The sequence below is a fragment of the Rhinolophus sinicus genome, linkage group LG06, assembly GCF_036562045.2.
Source record: "Rhinolophus sinicus isolate RSC01 linkage group LG06, ASM3656204v1, whole genome shotgun sequence".
Taxonomy (NCBI): domain Eukaryota; kingdom Metazoa; phylum Chordata; class Mammalia; order Chiroptera; family Rhinolophidae; genus Rhinolophus; species Rhinolophus sinicus.
Genome location: NC_133756.1, coordinates 20,979,561 through 20,997,880, shown reverse-complemented (window position 1 = coordinate 20,997,880; position 18,320 = coordinate 20,979,561). Strand labels below are relative to the sequence as shown.

Genomic DNA, 18,320 nt, shown 5'->3' with positions numbered 1-18,320 from the left:
TGGGCTCCAGCTTCCTTACTAGGGAGCCGGGAGATGCAGTTGGAATCTGGAGAATTTCTAAGGGACAGAAAGGACGTCTTCTCAGTCCCTCAGGAGAGAGCTTGGGTTGGCTATGGGCAGAGCTTCATCCCGGGTCTCAGACTGGAAGATTGTCTCCTGCCTCGCACTAGGTCCCTGCGTGGATCTGGGTTTGATTTTGTTTTTTTGGACCTGCCTTGTAAAATCAAAACAGTCTCGAGAGACCAAAAGAGGGACTACCCTCCTTCCCGCCCCCGTAGCCATTTGATGAAGGTCTCTCGGGGCAGTCAGGAAGGCTTCGTGTACGACCCTTTCTCGCTCCAGCGCTGTGATCTCGCAGCGCTTCTGGGCTGTTACTTCTACCCCCGGCAAAAGCCGAAAGCACCTTTTTGGGAACTGAGATTTCGAAACCAGTCCCGGGTCACGGATTGTACAACGTTCGTTTTATAAACACGATAAGGGAAATTTATAATATTGTCAATTGAATTGCTTGCCCGGGACAAAATTCTTTTATTTATTAACCACCTAATGTGGTGTGTGTGTGTGTGTGTGTGTGTGTGTGTGTGTGTGTGTGTGTGAGTGTGTGTGTGTGCGCGCGAAGTCATCATACCATTATGAGGTGCGTAATGTTTATCAGAAAACTATTGATTCACTACCGAAAGATGGTAAAATGCAGTTTTCTTAGTGGCTAAGGGACCAGAACGTGGTCTGAGGTACAGTTAGTGCTTTCCCCTCCCCCCCCATATAAGTCCGGTTTCAGCTTATACTGGCTAACGGCCGAGCCTGAGTTTCCTGACGTGGGTGCGGACACAGTGAAGAACTGAATTTAAGAGCTCATCTCTGTTTAGCATCTTCCATCCTTTCTATAGCGTCATCCCCTGGGGCTCTGATCTTCCTATTAATTAGCACTTGCCTTTTCAGTCTTCATCTGAATAAGTTCAGACACTTCCCCACCTCAGATCGCTGCAAAATAGACCCCACTAAACTGCAGCATCATTTCTTCCATCCTATACATTTCGGCATATTCAAGAGTCTTACAGAATATTACCGAGGTTTTTGAGAGAGTGAATAATGGCTTGTCATATTTCCTAGAGGGGACCACATAACTCATTTCTAAAATACTTAGATTAGCAAAGCTATTTCCTGCGAAGAGCCAGAGAAATGTTGCGATGTTTAATGCCTAGCACATTTTTGGCTGATGAAGAGATAAGAGCTCCGTTTCCCCATATTGTGCTCCGACCACCCGAGAACTAAGCGAGTGCAGAAGTACTTCTCTTTCACTTTATGAACGTCCTATACCTTTATATTTGAAATCTCTATAGAGCAATTTTAATGCTGAGACTTGGTGGATACTAAAAAAAGCCAGTAAACTCGACTTTAAATTCAGAAACGTCCATTTTTACAATTGCAACTGGTAAGAAGGGGTTTTTATTTTTCAGTAGGTCTTGTTTATAAAATATTCAGGTTATTTAAGCAGTGTGTTTTGTATATTGATTCTAGTTATCAAAATACAACACTTTTTCCTTCAAAACTATCTCAATTGTTTTCTAAACTTTAAAATAAGTGTTTTAAATTTAATTTCATGTTGCTGTAAAAAATAAATGCAGTAACTTGTGGTTAGAGGTGGCAGAAATTGAAGTCTTGTTGCATTTAACTTAGGGAAGTGCCAAATGAAAAGGATTAAACTTTTTTTCCTATATTCTTTTTATATTATCATGGAAAACAAGCTATTGAAAACCACTTGCCTGCAACCATTCCAATCCTTGTTAGGGCAGGCATCAGAACCACGTTCTTCAATAAACTTTGAAGTATTTGTTCTTTTTGGAACGAAGGCAGGGAGCTTATGAAGCAGGAGGGAACTTTTACATAAAACATCTCTGTTAATGTGGGAGATTATGAATAAAGTATTTATAAATTTATAAATGGTAACTTCATTGAAATCCTTTGGTGAAAATCTTTAATTAAAATGACAGAGTAAGTAGTAGATGCTGGAAAATACTCTTGGAAATTTGGTATGTCTGTTTCATTCAAAAAATTATTTTTAGCTATTGTTAAAAAAATTTTATATGCCTTACTAAAACATTTTGTGGGAGTCAAGTACAATATGTAAGAGTGGCCTATTCATTTATTATGAAAGTTTCTATGTTTATTATATTGCAGCTCCTAAATTAGTTTTGACCCTTACAAGTAATTTATATACTTTTTTTCTTGCTGAGCTCTTTATCCCCTAAAAGTCGGTATTTGCATTATTTTTAATACTTAAGCATTTTGTAATTTTACATTTTTGACATGCAGGGAGAAAAAGCCAGTGTTGCACTCAGTATAGTTATGGTATAATTTTGGGAAACATATTATTTAATCAATTGTTTCATGTGGGTTTTTAATAAATCAACCAATGGGAAGTGCTTTTAAGGCGGCATTTTCTTTTTAAAGTGGCTTTTAGAGCTAACATATATTTGTTTTTAGGTCGTTACTTCTGAAACCTGTTTTTCAACTATTCAACTTAAGTTTGAGAACGAGAAGATTAAACATTAGGATAAATTCACACTGAAATAATTTCAGGTTTGATATTCAAAAAACATTGTTCTTATTCTATTTTAAATCAGAAATACTAGGCACCAAGTGAACTCTTCTGGGAGAGGAAGAAAAGAATAACTGAATCATCAATAGAACACGTCTAGTTTTTCAATTGGTCTACGTTTTCTAATGTCAAAACTTAAAATATCATGATGTTTTAGTACAGTCCTCCTTAGCAAGTGGCAAATTATGTGGGGATTATAGAGAAGTGGAAATCACAGAAAAACATTGTCCTGTTTTGAAAAATGTGTTTTAATTAGGCAAAAGCATCAGGACAAACCATTTTTAAAACAAACTCTCCAAAATTAGGTATTGAGACTGGCAAAGGAAGAAGCAAGGAAACAGTCAAAGAAAGATAAAATATTCAGAAGAAAGTCAAAACTATTTGCAATTACATGTTAAACTCGGGATTTTGCAGGTGAAAAAGATGTTGCTTAAATATATTTGTAAGCCTGTAGTAAGATTTCCACGTAGCAGTTTCAAAAGATTTAACTAGCTGCTTAAAATATGACAAAACTGAATTTTAACAAATGATATTAAAATCGTACAGCAAACCATTTAACTGACAAAATACAAGGCAGTGTGGGAGAGCCCTCCCCACATTCATTGCAGATTCTCAGCTCCCTCTGCCCGGTTTCCCTCCATCAGGCTAACGACCTCGTTCCTCCCGTAGAGCCGGGCCAAGTCGCAAGCGGTATCCCCCTTATGGTTCCGATGCCCCACTTTGCTGGCGGTGTGCTTCACAAGGAACTCCACCACCGAGAGGTGGCCTTCTTTGGCAGCCAAGTGCAAGGGCAGGTTCCCTTCATTATCCTCGAGGTTGACATCAGCTTGAAACTCCAGCAAAGTCTGTAAAGTGTCCAGGAAACCTGCTCTGGCTGCATCGTGAATGACAGCGAAACCAGTTCCGTCTCTCAAATTGGGATTAGCACCTCGAAGTAGTAGTCTCCTGGCAATCTCGGGATTTCCAAGTTTCATAACCTAGAAAAGAAGAAAAAAGCGTAGAATCCTTTAAGCACTCCTACTACAAGAATTTTTTCAAATATCCACCACTTCTATTTATGTAACCATTTTTGGTGAAGGAGTTCTTGGGGAAGACCCATATGATGGAGTTTGAAGGGCTCAATTGTAGGAAGGAAAGTACTAGTAGGTACAAGAAGAAAAAGCATAAAAACTGCGCTTCTACAGAGGGTGCCAGAAAAATGTATACACATTTTAAGATAACATTTCTTAACATATACATTTTTTTTTTGTCACTCCCGGTATTATGGAATATCTTCAACGGCTGAAAAGTAGGGTAAGTTGATCAATAAAATAGAACTAGTCCAAAATGTATAAAATTCACTCACAACTCAGTTCTCTATCTCACTTGAAGAGTTGAGTAACTTCATGAATTTATTAAAATAAAAGAAATGGAATTTGAGATTTAAATAAGTCTCCTGTGCTTGTTCATACTCATAAAATGTACCTAGGGTATTTATTTTGTAAAATCAAATGTGGGTAAAATTTATTTTCTAGCTAGCTACTGAAAAGAAATAAAGAGAGTTTCTTTAAATGCCTCTAAAGAAGTATTTCTACACATCAGACTCTATCACCTAGTGTAAAAACTATCTACTAAAAATCCAGACCTGATATTTTCTTAAATGATTAATTTTCACAAGTTCTCTCCCAATAGATATAGTGCCAAATTTACAAGTGATTTTTTAAAAAAAATTTTCTTTGCAAGTTATTTCATATTGGGTACTAGGTGTATTCAGTGCTTAGAAACCTTCACTTGTCATTTTAAAATGTTACTGATTATTAAGGTGTTAAATAAGCAACAGTGTTCTACGTGGCTTATGATATTGATTTCTCTAAAACTAAGTTCATGATATGCCGTTTATTAGATAGATGATAGTATGGCAACTATTCTTGAAAAGAATGAAAGTCATCCTACTATACTACTTACTGTTTCTTCAAGTCCTAACTAGCGTCCTGATTTTTCAAGTGAGCAAAAGAAAGTAAGATATTTAATGTGTATTTTGGGACACAGATAGCTTTGTCTGTGGTTTGAACCCATTTAGTGAGTAAGTAAGTAAGATGGGAACTGGTGATCCCATCTTACTTTCTTTTGCAGTTATTATCAGGCATTTAGGAATAGCTATTTATAAACTGCCAACATTTTTAAAGTCAGAATGTGGTATTAAAATTTGCTGTCAACATACAAATAATTCTCAAGACAAAGATTTATCTACTGTTGTTTGAATATATTTCACTCTAATAAGAGGTTTCTATTAGGCTCTCATAATTATAAAATATCTTGTAGAGCAGCATGCAATTATATAACACATATAATTTAGTTGTGAAAAAAGATATAGTCTCATTAACATGACAGAAAATTTCAGCATTTTAACTGGTTTCATTTATATTAAGCTATACTCATAATAATGTAAATTTATAATAAATAGATTACATAATAGACACCCAAATATTTGTGAAATTAAATACAATTCATTGAAAAATATGTACAAAGTTTATCTCTTTTAAAATGTTTGTTTTTTAAAAAATCACAAATTAAATAATAAAATATATTTAGAATGAATAATATTTTATAAATGTACTCTATGTAGATGGCCAAGATATTAAGCGTCCCTGTTGATAAAACCCTGCTGGCTTTTAGTCCTTCCTTTGGGGCAGTGGTAAAAATGATACATAATTTATTTTTCAAGAACTTCTATGAAATATATTTTTTAATTATTAAAAATTAACACAATCTAATTTTCAATTGCCTCTAAAGATTTAGTCACATTTAAGGACTTGGACTGGGAAAAATAAAAGACAGACACCTTGGATCTTTGTAAAGTAAATGTACGATTAAGGCCTTTGATATTATCCTGACTGAGAAGCTTACACTAGGAAGGGGGGAAAAACTTTCACTCTTGAGTTAAATAAACATAAATGTAGAAAGAAATTTGCCATCTTTCACAGAGAATAATAGTAATATTAAAAATTGTTCTGAAAGAAAATTCTTTCTTTAGTTATGACATAACTTCAGAGTCAGGATTATACATACTGAAAATAAGCCTTGAGATTCCTGTTTTTGTGTGTGTTTTATTATATGTACTAGGACTAAGCCACAATAAGTGGGTGTTAGTATCTTGATAAATATGGTTAATATAAACAAGATTGCAGAATTGCATTTAAAATGTTTGTCAAAACTTTTTTTTCAGTGTTAATCTTCCAGTCTTCCTGTTCGTCAAAAGTCCTGTAAGATCTTATTCTGAGCAGGGTTAAGAGGTTCATTCTTTGTGAGATTTATACAATCTTTTAAGTTTTCAATAGGAAACTTTTTAATATATTAAATTTGTCGTATTGCGGTCATCACCAAACCTGTTAAAAACTAGTAGGTGAGAAAAGAAAACAATTCCTTTCCCCATTTAATCTACCTGAAATAAGATAAATTATTTAGTATCTACGCATTAGCTTCCTTAATACATAAAATTTTGCAAGGTCAGTGTATTCTGATTTAAAATGTACACACTGTATGGACTTCATCAGTTAAGAGTATATCTCTTGCCACTTAAATATCTAATTCTTGTAACTAAAACAAAGCACCCTAAAAACCCTCTCCCCAATGTTCAGTGCTTCAAGTGTGGCATTTCGGAATAAGAATAGCTCATAAGAATGTCATCAGAACTCTGATAAAGCAACTATTTGAGACTACTTTTCCATTTTTCTGTTCTAAGCCTTTCACCTAAGTTACATGATAACGTTCAGAGGAAAAAAAATTATCAGGTACAATGCTTGGCACCTGGACATGTTTCATTTGTTGCTTGTAAATCTAATTACTGAAAATTAGAACATACCACGGCATGACCGCAGAGACAAAAATACTACAAGCTGAACTCTGATTAGAAAATTCAACTTTTTATTCCTCCTCAATACTGAATGGGTGGATGGTATTACATTAACTGTGAAATGTACATCCTGTCCCCGTGCCCAGTCCACCCATTCCAAACGAGGAAAGGTCGTTTGTCAAAACTTGAAGCATTTGAAGGAAAAACAGCCTCGCCAGTAGTCAAGAAAATTAACGTTAAAGTCAATTATTGGAGCAAAGTAAGGAAACCACTAATAACAGTATATTTACTTCAAATAATCATAATAATGTGTTTACAGAGCTGTCTAACCGCCCCCCCCAAAAAAAAACTCAGCACTGCTACGACTACTTTCAAATCCTTACAGTCACAAAAACATTCCAAAAATTAAGACCAAACCTGGAACCCACTTAATACAGAGGATGTTATTGGATTTGACGAGTTTGTTCAAAGTACGTCATTTTGGAGAGTTGGATCCACTTAAAAATATAAAATATGGCAACCAACTAGGTTTAAAAACAGTGAAATGTTGTACCCCTGAAAGCTTAAAAGCTGTTATTCTAGAAACCCGGGTCACGTAGGCAACACTGTTGACCTGTTTTCCCCACCTCTCTGGATACCAACCTGCAGCGCAGTCCTTCCAAATCCATTTTGTGCATTGACGTTTACATTATTTTGCAACAAACTAGTAAGTTGCTCTAGGTCCCCCCTGGCAGCTGCGGACGCCAACTCGTTCCCCCAAGGTTCGGCCATTCTTTAGGGTCCTGACGGTCGGGAAAAGATGAATTAGTTGTTTTTCTTTTTCCCCTTTCCTTTGCTCCTAACCAGGCTGCATGATGGCATCGGAGACTGACAGAAGGACTGGGATGGTTAATCTGGAGTAGAGCTTGGTAGTAAATACTAGTAAGACCTGCCTGCCAAAAGCCCGCCCCTCGATTCACACGTGATTATTCAGCAAAACTGAGCCATTGGAGAGGGGCTCCGCTCCTCGCTTTTTAGCTTAACCCCTATGAAGAATTCTGGTGATTCAACAGAGAGACACAGACACACTCATATTCCTGGTAAATTACTCTGGACGTAAAATGTAGGCAGAGCTGTCACGTACCTACACAACAGATCTCTGCGAGGAATGTGTGCGGAGACTTAAGGGACTAGATCAGGGCAGAAAATACCGCGGAAGGAAAGACATTTGGGGGAAAAGAAAAGGCGTTCACCCACCCTTGTTCACGGTGGCGACTTGAGCGGCGCGAGCCAGAACTGTAGGGGCAGGTCCTCCGAGAGGCTCGGTCTCCATCCGTCACGCCCGAAGGGGTAGTCCTGAGCCCTCCGCTGCAGAGAGAGCGCAGCTGTGGCTGGATGCTGACGTACTCCGGGGGGTTAAAGATGATCGCCAAAAGCAAACGGGAGTAGCAGTTCCGTGGCCCTCAAGTTACAGGTCTTAACGACTCCTCAGTGGCCTCCGCTTCTTGGGAGGAGCCTTTATTGGCGTCCCTGCCGAGCAGCGGACTAACGCCGCGCGGGAAGGCTCCGGAGCCCGCCCGCTGGGCTGCCGCAGCCCCACCGAGCCTCAGAGGCCGTGGGAGCCAGGCTCGGCGCGCGTCCTCGGAGACGGCCGGGCGCGCGGCGGGGCCCGGGCAAGCGGGTCATGCCGGCCCTACCGGGTCCCGGGACTCAGCAGCGTAACGAAAGGGAGAGCGATGCGGGAAGCGTCTATGTGGCCAGGGCTGCTGTGGCAGCACGCGGCAGCATCGCGGCTGCACCGGGCAGCCTACCGGTAACTTCCCGCCTACGACCGAGCGCGTTCAGACTTCCTACTGCAGACGCTCATTGGGCTGCCGCCGCCGTCTTTTCCTTCCTTTCCCGGTTTTCTGAGGGTCTCCGGAGATCAGGACAATCCTGGGAAGCGCAGGCCAAGCTCTGAGTAAGGGGAGTCACCACAATCCCAGGGCGCAGCCAGTCCCACAGCCCCTCTCGGCAAGAGCCCAGCAGCTTCGGCTCCCGGTGCCACTTCGCCAACGTCTCGCGGTCCCCAGGCCTGTGCCCCCAGCCTTTGCCGCCTACAGGGCAGAGGCTGCCAGCCAGCTGTGCCCTAGAGCGGAGCTGGATAGCACTGCTTCCTTCCGAGCCGCAGTACTCCCAGTGACAGTTTCTTTTGTAGCTGGTCCCCCCAAGTCGCTGGTCCCTGTTCCCTTCACCCCTACAGACACTTGAGCGTTGTCCCCCTTTCTGCTCTTTTCCTTCCCTCCCTCCTTTGCTTCTTTTTTTCGCTCAAACAATTGCTGCTTCTGTTGCCGCTGCAGAGACGGTGCCGGTTTCTTCTCCCTTTTCCGACCTCATCAGCTTTTTTTGAAAAGAAAAAAATTGAGCGCTTTTTGAGTTGAAAAACCCGCCCCCATTTTAACGGCAGAGTTTTAAGGAGGCTCGGCGGAGTTGCAGCGCCGCACGAGCGGGAAGGCCGGGCACCGCCCACGCCCCGCCCTCAGCCCGGGTGGCGCTCTAGCTCGCAGCCTCGCTCGCTCCGCCTCCCGCCCAGCGCCCTTTCTCCCGCCTCCTAGCTCCTGCCTCCCTCCCCGGGTCTCTCGCTTTGGCTCCCACCCGCGGCCTCCTCCCGCTAGCTGGCGGGATGCAGTCTGCTAAGCGAAACCCGGGGCTGCCCGGAGCCCGGCGAGGGCGGGCGTGAGAGGAAGAGGTTGTTAATTAAGACGGCCGCGGAGAGCCGCAGGGCCTTAGAGGCTGGGCGCCGCTGGCTGCTGGAAGGCGGAGAGCGATCCGGCCTCTGGGCTCCGCCGCCAGGCTCTGGAAGTTACCGCGGCCAGGCCTGCGCTGCCTCCTCCTCCTTTGGGGCTCGCGCTGTGTAAACTTGGCCTCCTTTCAGCTGGGCCCCGGCCTCGCACCTGCCAGATCAACGCCCAGGGCCGCGGTGGGCAGAGGTGGCGGTGGGGGTGGAGGGAGAAACCCGGACTGACAGCAAGAACAGTGCTCAGCAAAAGCAAAAGTCTTTTATAGAGTGATTTTTACGAATACTAAAGACATAGTATATAGGTAAGAAATCATGACGAACTCTGAAACCTTAATGTTCTAGGGACTAGAAACTGTTGAATATTCCATTTCTTAAGGGAGAAGAACAATTAACTTGAAAACAAAATTTAAAATACATGTTGGGAAGGATTTTCTATAAAGGCCATTTCTTTATTGCCAAAGCTCTCATTTTGACTACATAGATGGGGACTTGTTTTTTTTGGGGGGGAGGGGTGTCTGAATGTAAATCGTTTATTTCAATCATCTGAGACACCAGTTCTCTCTGTACTTTAACTTCCTCTTTTAGCTGTGTAAGAATAATTAACTACAGCTTTCTATATTTTTTGTTCTTGAAAATATCCAACATGGTTACATGATGCACCCAGTGGTCAAAATGAAACCAAGCAAAAAATGACAAGTGGTCTAATTAGTATCAGCCTCTAGCAAGCATATCCTCAAGCAACATCTGTACACAGCTCCTGAAGCATATTGGGAATATTAGCAACAGAAACATCTGGATAATCATCTAGTAACAGATTGGGAGGGAGAGTTGAAACTGGGAAGAATCTGGCTGTGTTTTCTTTAACTGAACTGTTGAGAAAAAAATACTCAGAGCTCTTTTCTTAGATAACTAAACTTGAAATGTGAATCAAGCGTAAACTACAGTACAAGAAATTAACTTCTCTATTTTCTTTTACATAGTTAGACATTTCAAATAGAACATTTAGATTCCATTTATACCAGAAAAAACACCATAAATAATGTAATTTACTTTTGATTATTCTGGGAACTTACTGTGTAACCTTTTAGCATGGCTGGAGGGTGTGATGGTATTATTGCCCTACTGGCTGATGAGAGATAACTGGCATTAGTCCAATTTATGAGAGTTGCTTTAAAGCACTTATGGTTTTTTGCTAAGAGAAGATATAGTACTAAGGAAGAATATTATATTGTACTCATTATAATATAGGTTATGTGTGGTATAATTTTCATGAAATAAAATACTTTTTGCTGAATAAGTAAGTAAATAAAATATATGGTAATTTAAGATGCATACAGAGCTGGATTAAGATTTTTGGAGGTACTAAGCACTGAAAATATTTTGATGTCTCACCACCTCACTTCATATGTAAATAAAATAAAAATAATACAAAACCAAAAAATAAGTGTAAAGAAGTCCACCAAGGATCTGATTTTTTCCATAATGACTACTTTTGGGCTTTTGCTGAAATATTAAATCCTTTAAGGGAATATTTTTGTTTTTTTACTCTGGTGTTGCTGGTGCCCTAAAGCATATATGCTTAGTCTGCTTATTGTATAAACCAGAGCTGGCAGAGGTTGCAGTCTTAGTTCAGAGAGCATAAGTAAGCGCTACAAAGTACCTCCAATGAAAATCTAATATTTATTGAGTGCGAGTGCACTGAAGTAGATTCAAAAGTGAGTATCTCTGCCCTCAATAGGCTTACATTCTAACATGGTACATAAGAAAGATTCACAGTTAAGCATCTATCATATTGAAAGTAGTGGTTTTTCTTTTAGCATAGTAATGATTTCTCTTTGAACACTGAAAATAGAGATTTTATATTTGGATTTAAAAACTAAGTGTCATGGACATTATTTTCCAGCAGTTTGTACTCATTTTAAAGGGCTTATAGACATATAATTTAATCAGATGATTTTGTGCTTTTCCCTCATTGACTTAAGTGTGCACAGTTTCTGAATGATTAACTTAGGGAAATATATATATGACATTTACAATTTCTTTACCTAGTTTCAAAGTCTTTCTCTTTGTTGTATTTATAGATCCAACAGAAGTGGACAACAGACTGGTACCCTCAGGAGACCTTTTTTTTTTATTTCTGAGATTCAACAGGCTTTTTCATGTAGGTATTACATCACTTAAAAAAGTCTTTTTGTAAGGTAAAAAAAAGCCTAGTAAGCAACTCAAAAGCTTAAACATAACAACAATACTGAATACTTGTACAGCATGTCATGGTTATAAAATATCATGCACACATTATTTAATCTTGGCAACAACTCTTTGAGGTAAATATAATTATCCCCATTTTTCAGGTGAAGGAATGGAGGCTTGTAGAGATTGTGACTTAAATCCCGTAGGTAGTAGATATAGGATTTGAACTCAGATTTTAAGGTCCCAAATGTTATACCTTTTTCATTACTTAAATGTCCAGGATTAGGCACTAAATTCCTAAAGAACATTAAATCATTAAATGAAATATATGTGATAATTTAAGTGTGGATCTAACCCTGTAATAGCATTAATCTTCTCATGAATTATATTATAATCCAATAGTGTTGTTAAAAAGCTTGATTAACTTAACCAAAGGATCAACAAGTCATGTTGATATCATGTGCCCATGATGTGATGTGATGAGGACACATCATCTCTGGTAATCTTCCCCCAAATCCATAAACTTGGAGTAATTCAGATAAAACATCAGATAAACCCAAACTGAGGGACATTCTATAAAGTTCCTGACCACTATTCAAAAGTCAGGACTGGGGAAATGTCACAGATTGGAAGAGGCTAATGAAACATGATGACTAAATGTAATGTGGTATTCTGGGTTGGACCTGGAACAATAAAAGGACATTAATGTAAAAATCCAAATAGAGTCTCTAGAATATAATTAATAGTATTGTACTAATGTTAATTTCTTAGTTTTGATAGCTGTACCATAGGTATGTAAGATAGTAACATTACAGGAAGCTGGATAAATGGTAAACAGGAATATTCTGTACTATCTTTGCAACTATTCTATAAATCTAAAATTATTTCAAATAAAAATTTAGCCTAATAAGTACAAATAAACTTTATTATATATATTTGAGGGAAAGATGAAATAAAAGTTCCCTTTAAAAGGATAATGATAAGATCAAAGAACATGGAGATTCTAGAAAAAAAATCTATGCAGTGTTTGAATTAGGCTGAGCTCCATGAGTTAATGCAGTAGACCAACTATGAGAATGGATAGATTAAAATTATTTTTCTTTGCTCATGCTAATGTACAGAGAATCACTCTATATTTTTATTCCAAGTTTGTGACACTTAAAGGAAATTGCTTCTCTTAAGGAAGGAATTCCGGGGAAATGAAAAGTGATTCCCCCTCTCTTAATTCTGTATTTATTTTTCTTTCATTCCTTTTCCTGTAGTGGACAATTACTCTGGATGCTGGGTATTCAACCATGAAGAGTTAGGTCATAGGGAAGAATCAGTCTCTTCAGGAACTGTACAAACTTTGCAGCATGGAAGGTGAATTGCAGGGAGGCAACAGGGCAAGTGGAAAGAGCACTAGTTTTGACTTAGTCTTGTCACTTTGTAGCATGACTTGGGGCAGATTCTGAACCTTTCAGAGCAGTTTTTTTATTCTGTAAAATGGTTGTTATAAGAATTAAATAAGATAAGGTGTGTAAAGTACCTGTACATTCTAAACATTCAATAAAATTTAATAAACTCAAAAGTTTGGGTTTTTATTATGTATCCAAAACTTCTCTATAGATGAACTATGGTGACTATAAAACACATGAAATGGCTTATAATCTCAAGGAACTTCCAACCTTTGGGGATAGATTAAAAAATGCATAGATGAAACAATTAGAGAAAAAACTTACAGATTTTTATCAGAGCATTAAATTATGTTGTACAGATAGTAAAAGCAATGATTAGAAAGGAGAAGAATCCTGTTGGCTTAAGTTTTATGAAAGAGGTGCTGAGAAAAGCATTTTGGAATTGGTATACAGAGTAATAGCAGTTAATACGTTTGGAGAGCTTTAAGGTTTCTGAAGAGATTTCACAAGCATTATATCACTCAGTAGTCACAATTACTCTATAAGTTTTATAAGCTCCATTTTAGAGATAAGAAATTGAGACTCAGAAGTTTTTTGTTAAGGAGCAGAGGTAGAACTCAAGCCTAGTAAATGCTGACTATGAACTATAGGCTCGTTTTGTAAAAATATCTATGGTTTTCATGCATTTACATAACTGTTTTCTCATCACTTGATATAGTCATGTCAGACGCTAAAGTCAGAGAGACTAAGTGACCCATATAAGTTCCCCCAGATAATTAGTTGGGAAAGCAGTACTAGAACCCATATGCCTGAATGTCTAGGGTATTCTTCCCATCTTTCTCTATTACCACATTGTTTTAATTTCCAGATGGAAAGAAGGGAGGGAGAAGGGCAGCAGGACTGGATTTGAATGGGCTTTTTTCTTTTTTCCTCTCTCTGTGTTATCAGAAAAAAAAACCCTAAACTTTTCAAGGCTGCATTAATCCTGGCTATGTAAGTGGAGAAAATTACTGTGTTTCCCTGAAAATAAGACGTAACTGGAAAATAAGCCCTAGCATGATTTTTCAGGATGACATCCCCTGAACATAAGCCCTAATGCGTCTTTTGGAGCAAAAAGCAATATAAGATCCGGTCTTATTTTCGGGGAAACACAGTCTTCACCTGCCCTGTGCTGAGAGTGATGTATGTGAATGGGGCAACTCAATTGCCACACTTAAATTTCTGGTGCTGTGTTTCACCTCATGACTCACATTTGTGCCCTATTTTGAAATTACTTTCTTAGGGATGGTAATTAAACAAGACACTTCAATTCATGTGACTATGGAGGGTTCTATTCCTTATCTAATTAATTCTGGTCTAACTACAGATTATCACATGAGAGTTGTAGGCCAGACTATTTTCACATAAAGAAAACACACAGAATAAACCTAGGTCTTTAGAATACCATAGTGTTCTTCTCTGTGTTCAGGAATACAAAGACTCAGACCTTGATTTTATGTGGTAATTTCACTAGTCTGTATTTTAACTCTGCAGCACAAAATCAGCAACCTTACTTCACACTTTCAGGATTTTATATACTTTCCAAAGCAAGTCAATGCTCTATTATAGTTCAGAAGACGATATTTTCTCAAGTCAAAGTTGAACATTTTCCACTGTCACTCTTCCTCCAGCCAGAATGACAATTACACATTGTCACACTTCATTGTACACAGTATTTGGCTATTCCTGGCTCAAAGCCTGTCAATTTCTGACGGTAAATTGAAACTTTAAGCAAGTGCGTAATTTCTTCACTTATCAAAGTACTTTAAATATTTTGGACTTAAGTTTTCCCTGTTTGTAAGATATTGTCTCTGATTTATAAAATAAATGTGCTGCAGGAATAGAAAGGTTTGTATTTCTCATAACTAAAAAACAAAACAAAAAAGCTCATCTTTTTCTTGGAGTCGATATTCTCACATTTTTGAGCTTGCGTGTCTCCCCTACGTCTACCATGGAAGTCTGGTTACCTCTAGAGTTACTGAGAGTCTGAGTATGCAGGCGTAAGGGGGTTTGGGATTAAGTGTGACAGTGTGTAAACTGATTTTGACAGTGAAGTTGAGCGTAAAAGGCTGTATATGAAGTCGTATTTTGGTGAAACTTTGTTAGAGAAAATGTACATTTATGAAATGCTGTTTGTTAGACGGGTTGTCAGTGTGCTGAGTTGGTTTGTGATGCTTGACGTGAATACGTGTGACTATGTAACCACGTAGAGCGGAGAATCTGATCTCGGTCCCAGCCAGGGGGAGGCAGTATCCCGAGGCCTTTGCTTAATTACAAACCGGAAAAACCTGTTGCGGGAGTTCAAGCTCCCGCACTAGCAGGCTGGCGTCTCCGCGGGTGTGCGCGGATCCCCGCGGGGTAGTCGCGCGCCCAGTGCTTGACAGAAGGGCAGTCACGTGGTAGCCGCAAAGCGGCGCTTTGCGACCTCGATGACAGGCAAAATGTGCGACAGCCGCGGTGCTAGCCAACCAGGGGCGGAGGCGGCGGCCAGGGAGGAAGAGGAGGAGGCGGAGGCGGCCGTGGCGTTCGCCCGCCTGCTGGTTCGCTCGGTTTCCCCGCCCCCGCCGGTCTCGCTGCGGCTGAAGGGAGCCGGGTGCGCGCTGTCGCAACCTGCCCTCATCCTGGCCGGCGACAGTAAGACCCGACCCGCATCCAGACCAACCTCCCTGTCGGGGCGGCTGTGGCTCGGGCTCCGCGGGGCGCAGGCGGGCGGCCCGGGCGCCTGAAGGTTACCGAGTGCATGAGCTCCTAGCGTCCCGCGCTGCCCCGCCCGCTAGCCCGCCGGCCCGCCCGCCGGCTCGCCCGCCAGCCCCTCGGCGCCCGGCGGCGGCTGCGGCGGCGACGGCCGCAGGAGGCGCCGTCTCCCTCCCAGGTGCGCTCTTCGCTCCCGGGGCCGCGGAACTCGGCGGCCGCCATGGCGTCCAACATGGACCGGGAGATGATTCTGGCGGATTTTCAGGTGAAGTGTGTGGCCCTGTCCCTCTCCCACCTCCAACCTCGTGGGTTCCCGGTGACAGAAGGGTGGCCTCTTCCCAACGTTTGTTTGAGCTCTACAGTAGTGGGTGGTTTGGATGTGTATGGTGTGTGTGTGGTGAGCCATGGGAGAACATGTAATTCATATGCTATGTTGGGTGTGTGTAGAATGTGTTAACGTACGGCTTGAATGGGATTTGTAGGGTAAAGGGCTGTTATGGTATTTGGGTTATCACGAGTGTGGACTGTGTAGTGTTTCCTGTATTCTACGGAGAATATGTAGAATTTGGGAGTATTGGGAGTATTAAGTGTGGGGCATTTAAGTATGGGGTGTTTGGGGTCAGGAGTTTTGGGTTGTTCCATGAGAAGAGTGTGTTGTATGGAGTGTGGTCTTGTGGGTGTGTTGTATTAAGGGGAGAGTAAAAAAGTGATGCGGAGGAGGTGGGAAGGGTAGCTGGGCATCCTGGTCGTTTTCAAGAAGAAATAAACATTTGAGACTTTGGTGGCTTGTTGGAATCTTTGGAAGGTAGGAAGATAAGGAAGAGGCAAATAGATTATATACATATGGTTATACCAAAATGTCTTTGCAGTCAGTTCATAAGCTTAATAAATTATCAATTCATATTTGCACATTCCCCTCCCTCACAGATTTGAATTATTTGGTTGATGTCCTTTCTCCAGGAATAATTTAAAAAATAAGCAAAGGTTATCCCCTTACTGAACTAAACTATAGTGACACTGGCAAGTAAGTATCTTAGGGAGGCCCTTTGAAAGTAGAGCTGTATGCATCATGAAAGACTTGAAGTTAGAAGGAATATTCTGTGAAGACCACCTTTGCCTTTTGATGTTTGGTGAAGAAAATGTTGTAGTGAGGTATTTTTAACCATTCATTTTGGCATTAACCTAGAAGTTACTGTTATGTACAGGGTGACTTTTCCCTTTTCCTTTAATGCTGTCATCATTGCACATGGTCTAACAGTAGCATAGTAGGGAATACTTTTCCTTACTGAGATTTTGTTGGGCTATTCTTCTCCCTCTTTCTCTGATTTTTAAATTTTATTTATTATTTTCAGGTGTACAAAGCAATGTAATAGCTAAACATTTACACCCCTCACAAATTGATGACCCCCCCCAATCTACTACCCCTGTGATGTATACAGCTGTTACAATACCATTGACTATATTCCCTATGCTGTACTTTACATCCCATTTATGTATATGGGATATATATATATATTTATATATATAAATATTTAATATATATGTTATATATTTATTTGTATATATATAAATATATATATAAATATATATATTTAATTATAGTTGATAGTCAATATTATTCTACCTCAGCTTCAGGTGTATAGCACAGTGGTCAGGCATCTACACAGTCTATGAAGTGATCTCCTGAATAAGTCCAGTGTCCACCTGGCACCCTACATAATCTATACAACATTATTGGGTATATTCCCCATACTGTATTTCATATCCCCGTGACTATAGTGTGATTACCAATCTGTATATTCTAATCCCTTCACCTTCTCCCCTATCCCCACCCCCCTCTTCTTTTTTATACAATTTAATATTCTAATGGCCATTTCCAGAGTTTGTTCTTTTGATTACGCAGGGGTATCTGACATATTTGGAATATACATGTATCTGTATTTGATTATACAGTAACTCTCAAACTCAGACAGAAAGCAGTGCTCTGAAAATAAAAGTTGACCACCAGATTTTGGTATTTTGTATTATTAGGATTGGCCTGAGATTATTATTTTGCCTGCCTTAATCTTTCTATCATCATCATCATCATCTTTTTTTTTCCATATTCTCCAATTCAATTGTTTATCTAATGTGGAATGTGGTCATTTGAAAAAGGACCGTATAGTTCCGGGAGTAGTTTTATCCTGTGATAAAATTGTTATGTTCTGGTAGGAATGGCTTTAGACAACAACAAAATAATTTTAGTTTACCTCATTAAAAGCGTTAAGATAATCATAACTTTGTTTTGATTTCACCAAACTTTGCTTCCTCTAATAAGTTGTAGCTGCTTGCTCTCTTCTTATTTGTGACAATTATTATGCTTTTTATGAACCTTGTATTGGCCAAGGACAGGAAATTTAGGATTCTTGTACTCAGAGGCAAAGTAAGATTTTCTGACAAGCATTTGGGACTTAATTTTGATCACATTAATACAGTCTAGTAAGTTTTCTCTTCAAACCAGTGGCAATGCTGTGAACAATTACTTACAAAACGGAAAAGAGCTTATGCATCTGCAATGAACAATTGTTTGTTGAATGGTGAGAGTTAATTTCATACTGTTAAATAGGTAAGAGAACATTACTGGTAAAATAAAAAGTTACTTGGAAAACTACACATCTTATTAAGCACATTGGCCTTTTTTTGTGTGTTTAGGAACCTTGTTACAAATGATAATTCCAGATCAGTTTGCTCTTGTGTACTATGATTTAAAATTGATGATTCTTTCGATTTTTTTTATATTATGCAAGATTTTTATAGGATTAACTTAAAAAA

General features: G+C 39.6%; 2 protein-coding genes across 4 annotated transcripts in view; one reads left to right on the top strand and one right to left on the bottom strand.

The window, feature by feature from the left end:
* Positions 1-2,829: 2,829 nt before the first annotated feature.
* Positions 2,830-8,917, bottom strand: CDKN2C (cyclin dependent kinase inhibitor 2C). Of its 2 annotated transcripts, XM_019742897.2 has the most exons (3): positions 7,668-8,917; positions 7,074-7,213; positions 2,830-3,576 (listed from the first exon to the last, which is right to left on the bottom strand). In XM_019742897.2, the coding sequence occupies exons 2-3, from the start codon at positions 7,200-7,202 to the stop codon at positions 3,199-3,201; spliced, it is 507 nt and encodes a 168-aa protein (XP_019598456.1). In that variant the 5' UTR covers positions 7,203-7,213; positions 7,668-8,917; the 3' UTR covers positions 2,830-3,198. The 2 variants fall into 2 exon arrangements, with proteins under 2 accessions (XP_019598456.1, XP_019598457.1); XM_019742898.2 differs by lacking the exon at positions 7,668-8,917 and having other exon boundaries at positions 7,074-7,334.
* Positions 8,918-9,011: 94 nt separating this feature from the next.
* FAF1 (Fas associated factor 1) overlaps positions 9,012-18,320 on the top strand; it is a 391,473-nt gene continuing 382,164 nt past the window's right edge. The window contains exons 1-2 of one of the 2 annotated variants that reach the window (XM_074334706.1): positions 9,012-9,491; positions 11,271-11,350. Coding sequence is in view for 1 of the 2 variants with exons in the window: in XM_074334705.1 (XP_074190806.1) it covers positions 15,730-15,774 (45 nt within the window). In the remaining variant the exon portion in view is untranslated. Of the gene's footprint in view, positions 9,492-11,270; positions 11,351-15,641; positions 15,775-18,320 lie in introns of those variants that run through there. The other variant, XM_074334705.1, reaches the window with a different exon arrangement.

What these genes read in the sequence shown, in the direction of transcription:
- CDKN2C (XM_019742897.2), bottom strand. Translation starts at nt 7,202, where the DNA reads ATGGCCGAACCTTGGGGGAACGAGTTGGCGTCCGCAGCTGCCAGGGGG. An exon ending in TTGGAAGGACTGCGCTGCAG is followed by an intron (nt 3,577 to 7,073) that starts GTTGGTATCCAG and finishes CTTCTTTTCTAG; the next exon opens with GTTATGAAACTTGGAAATCC.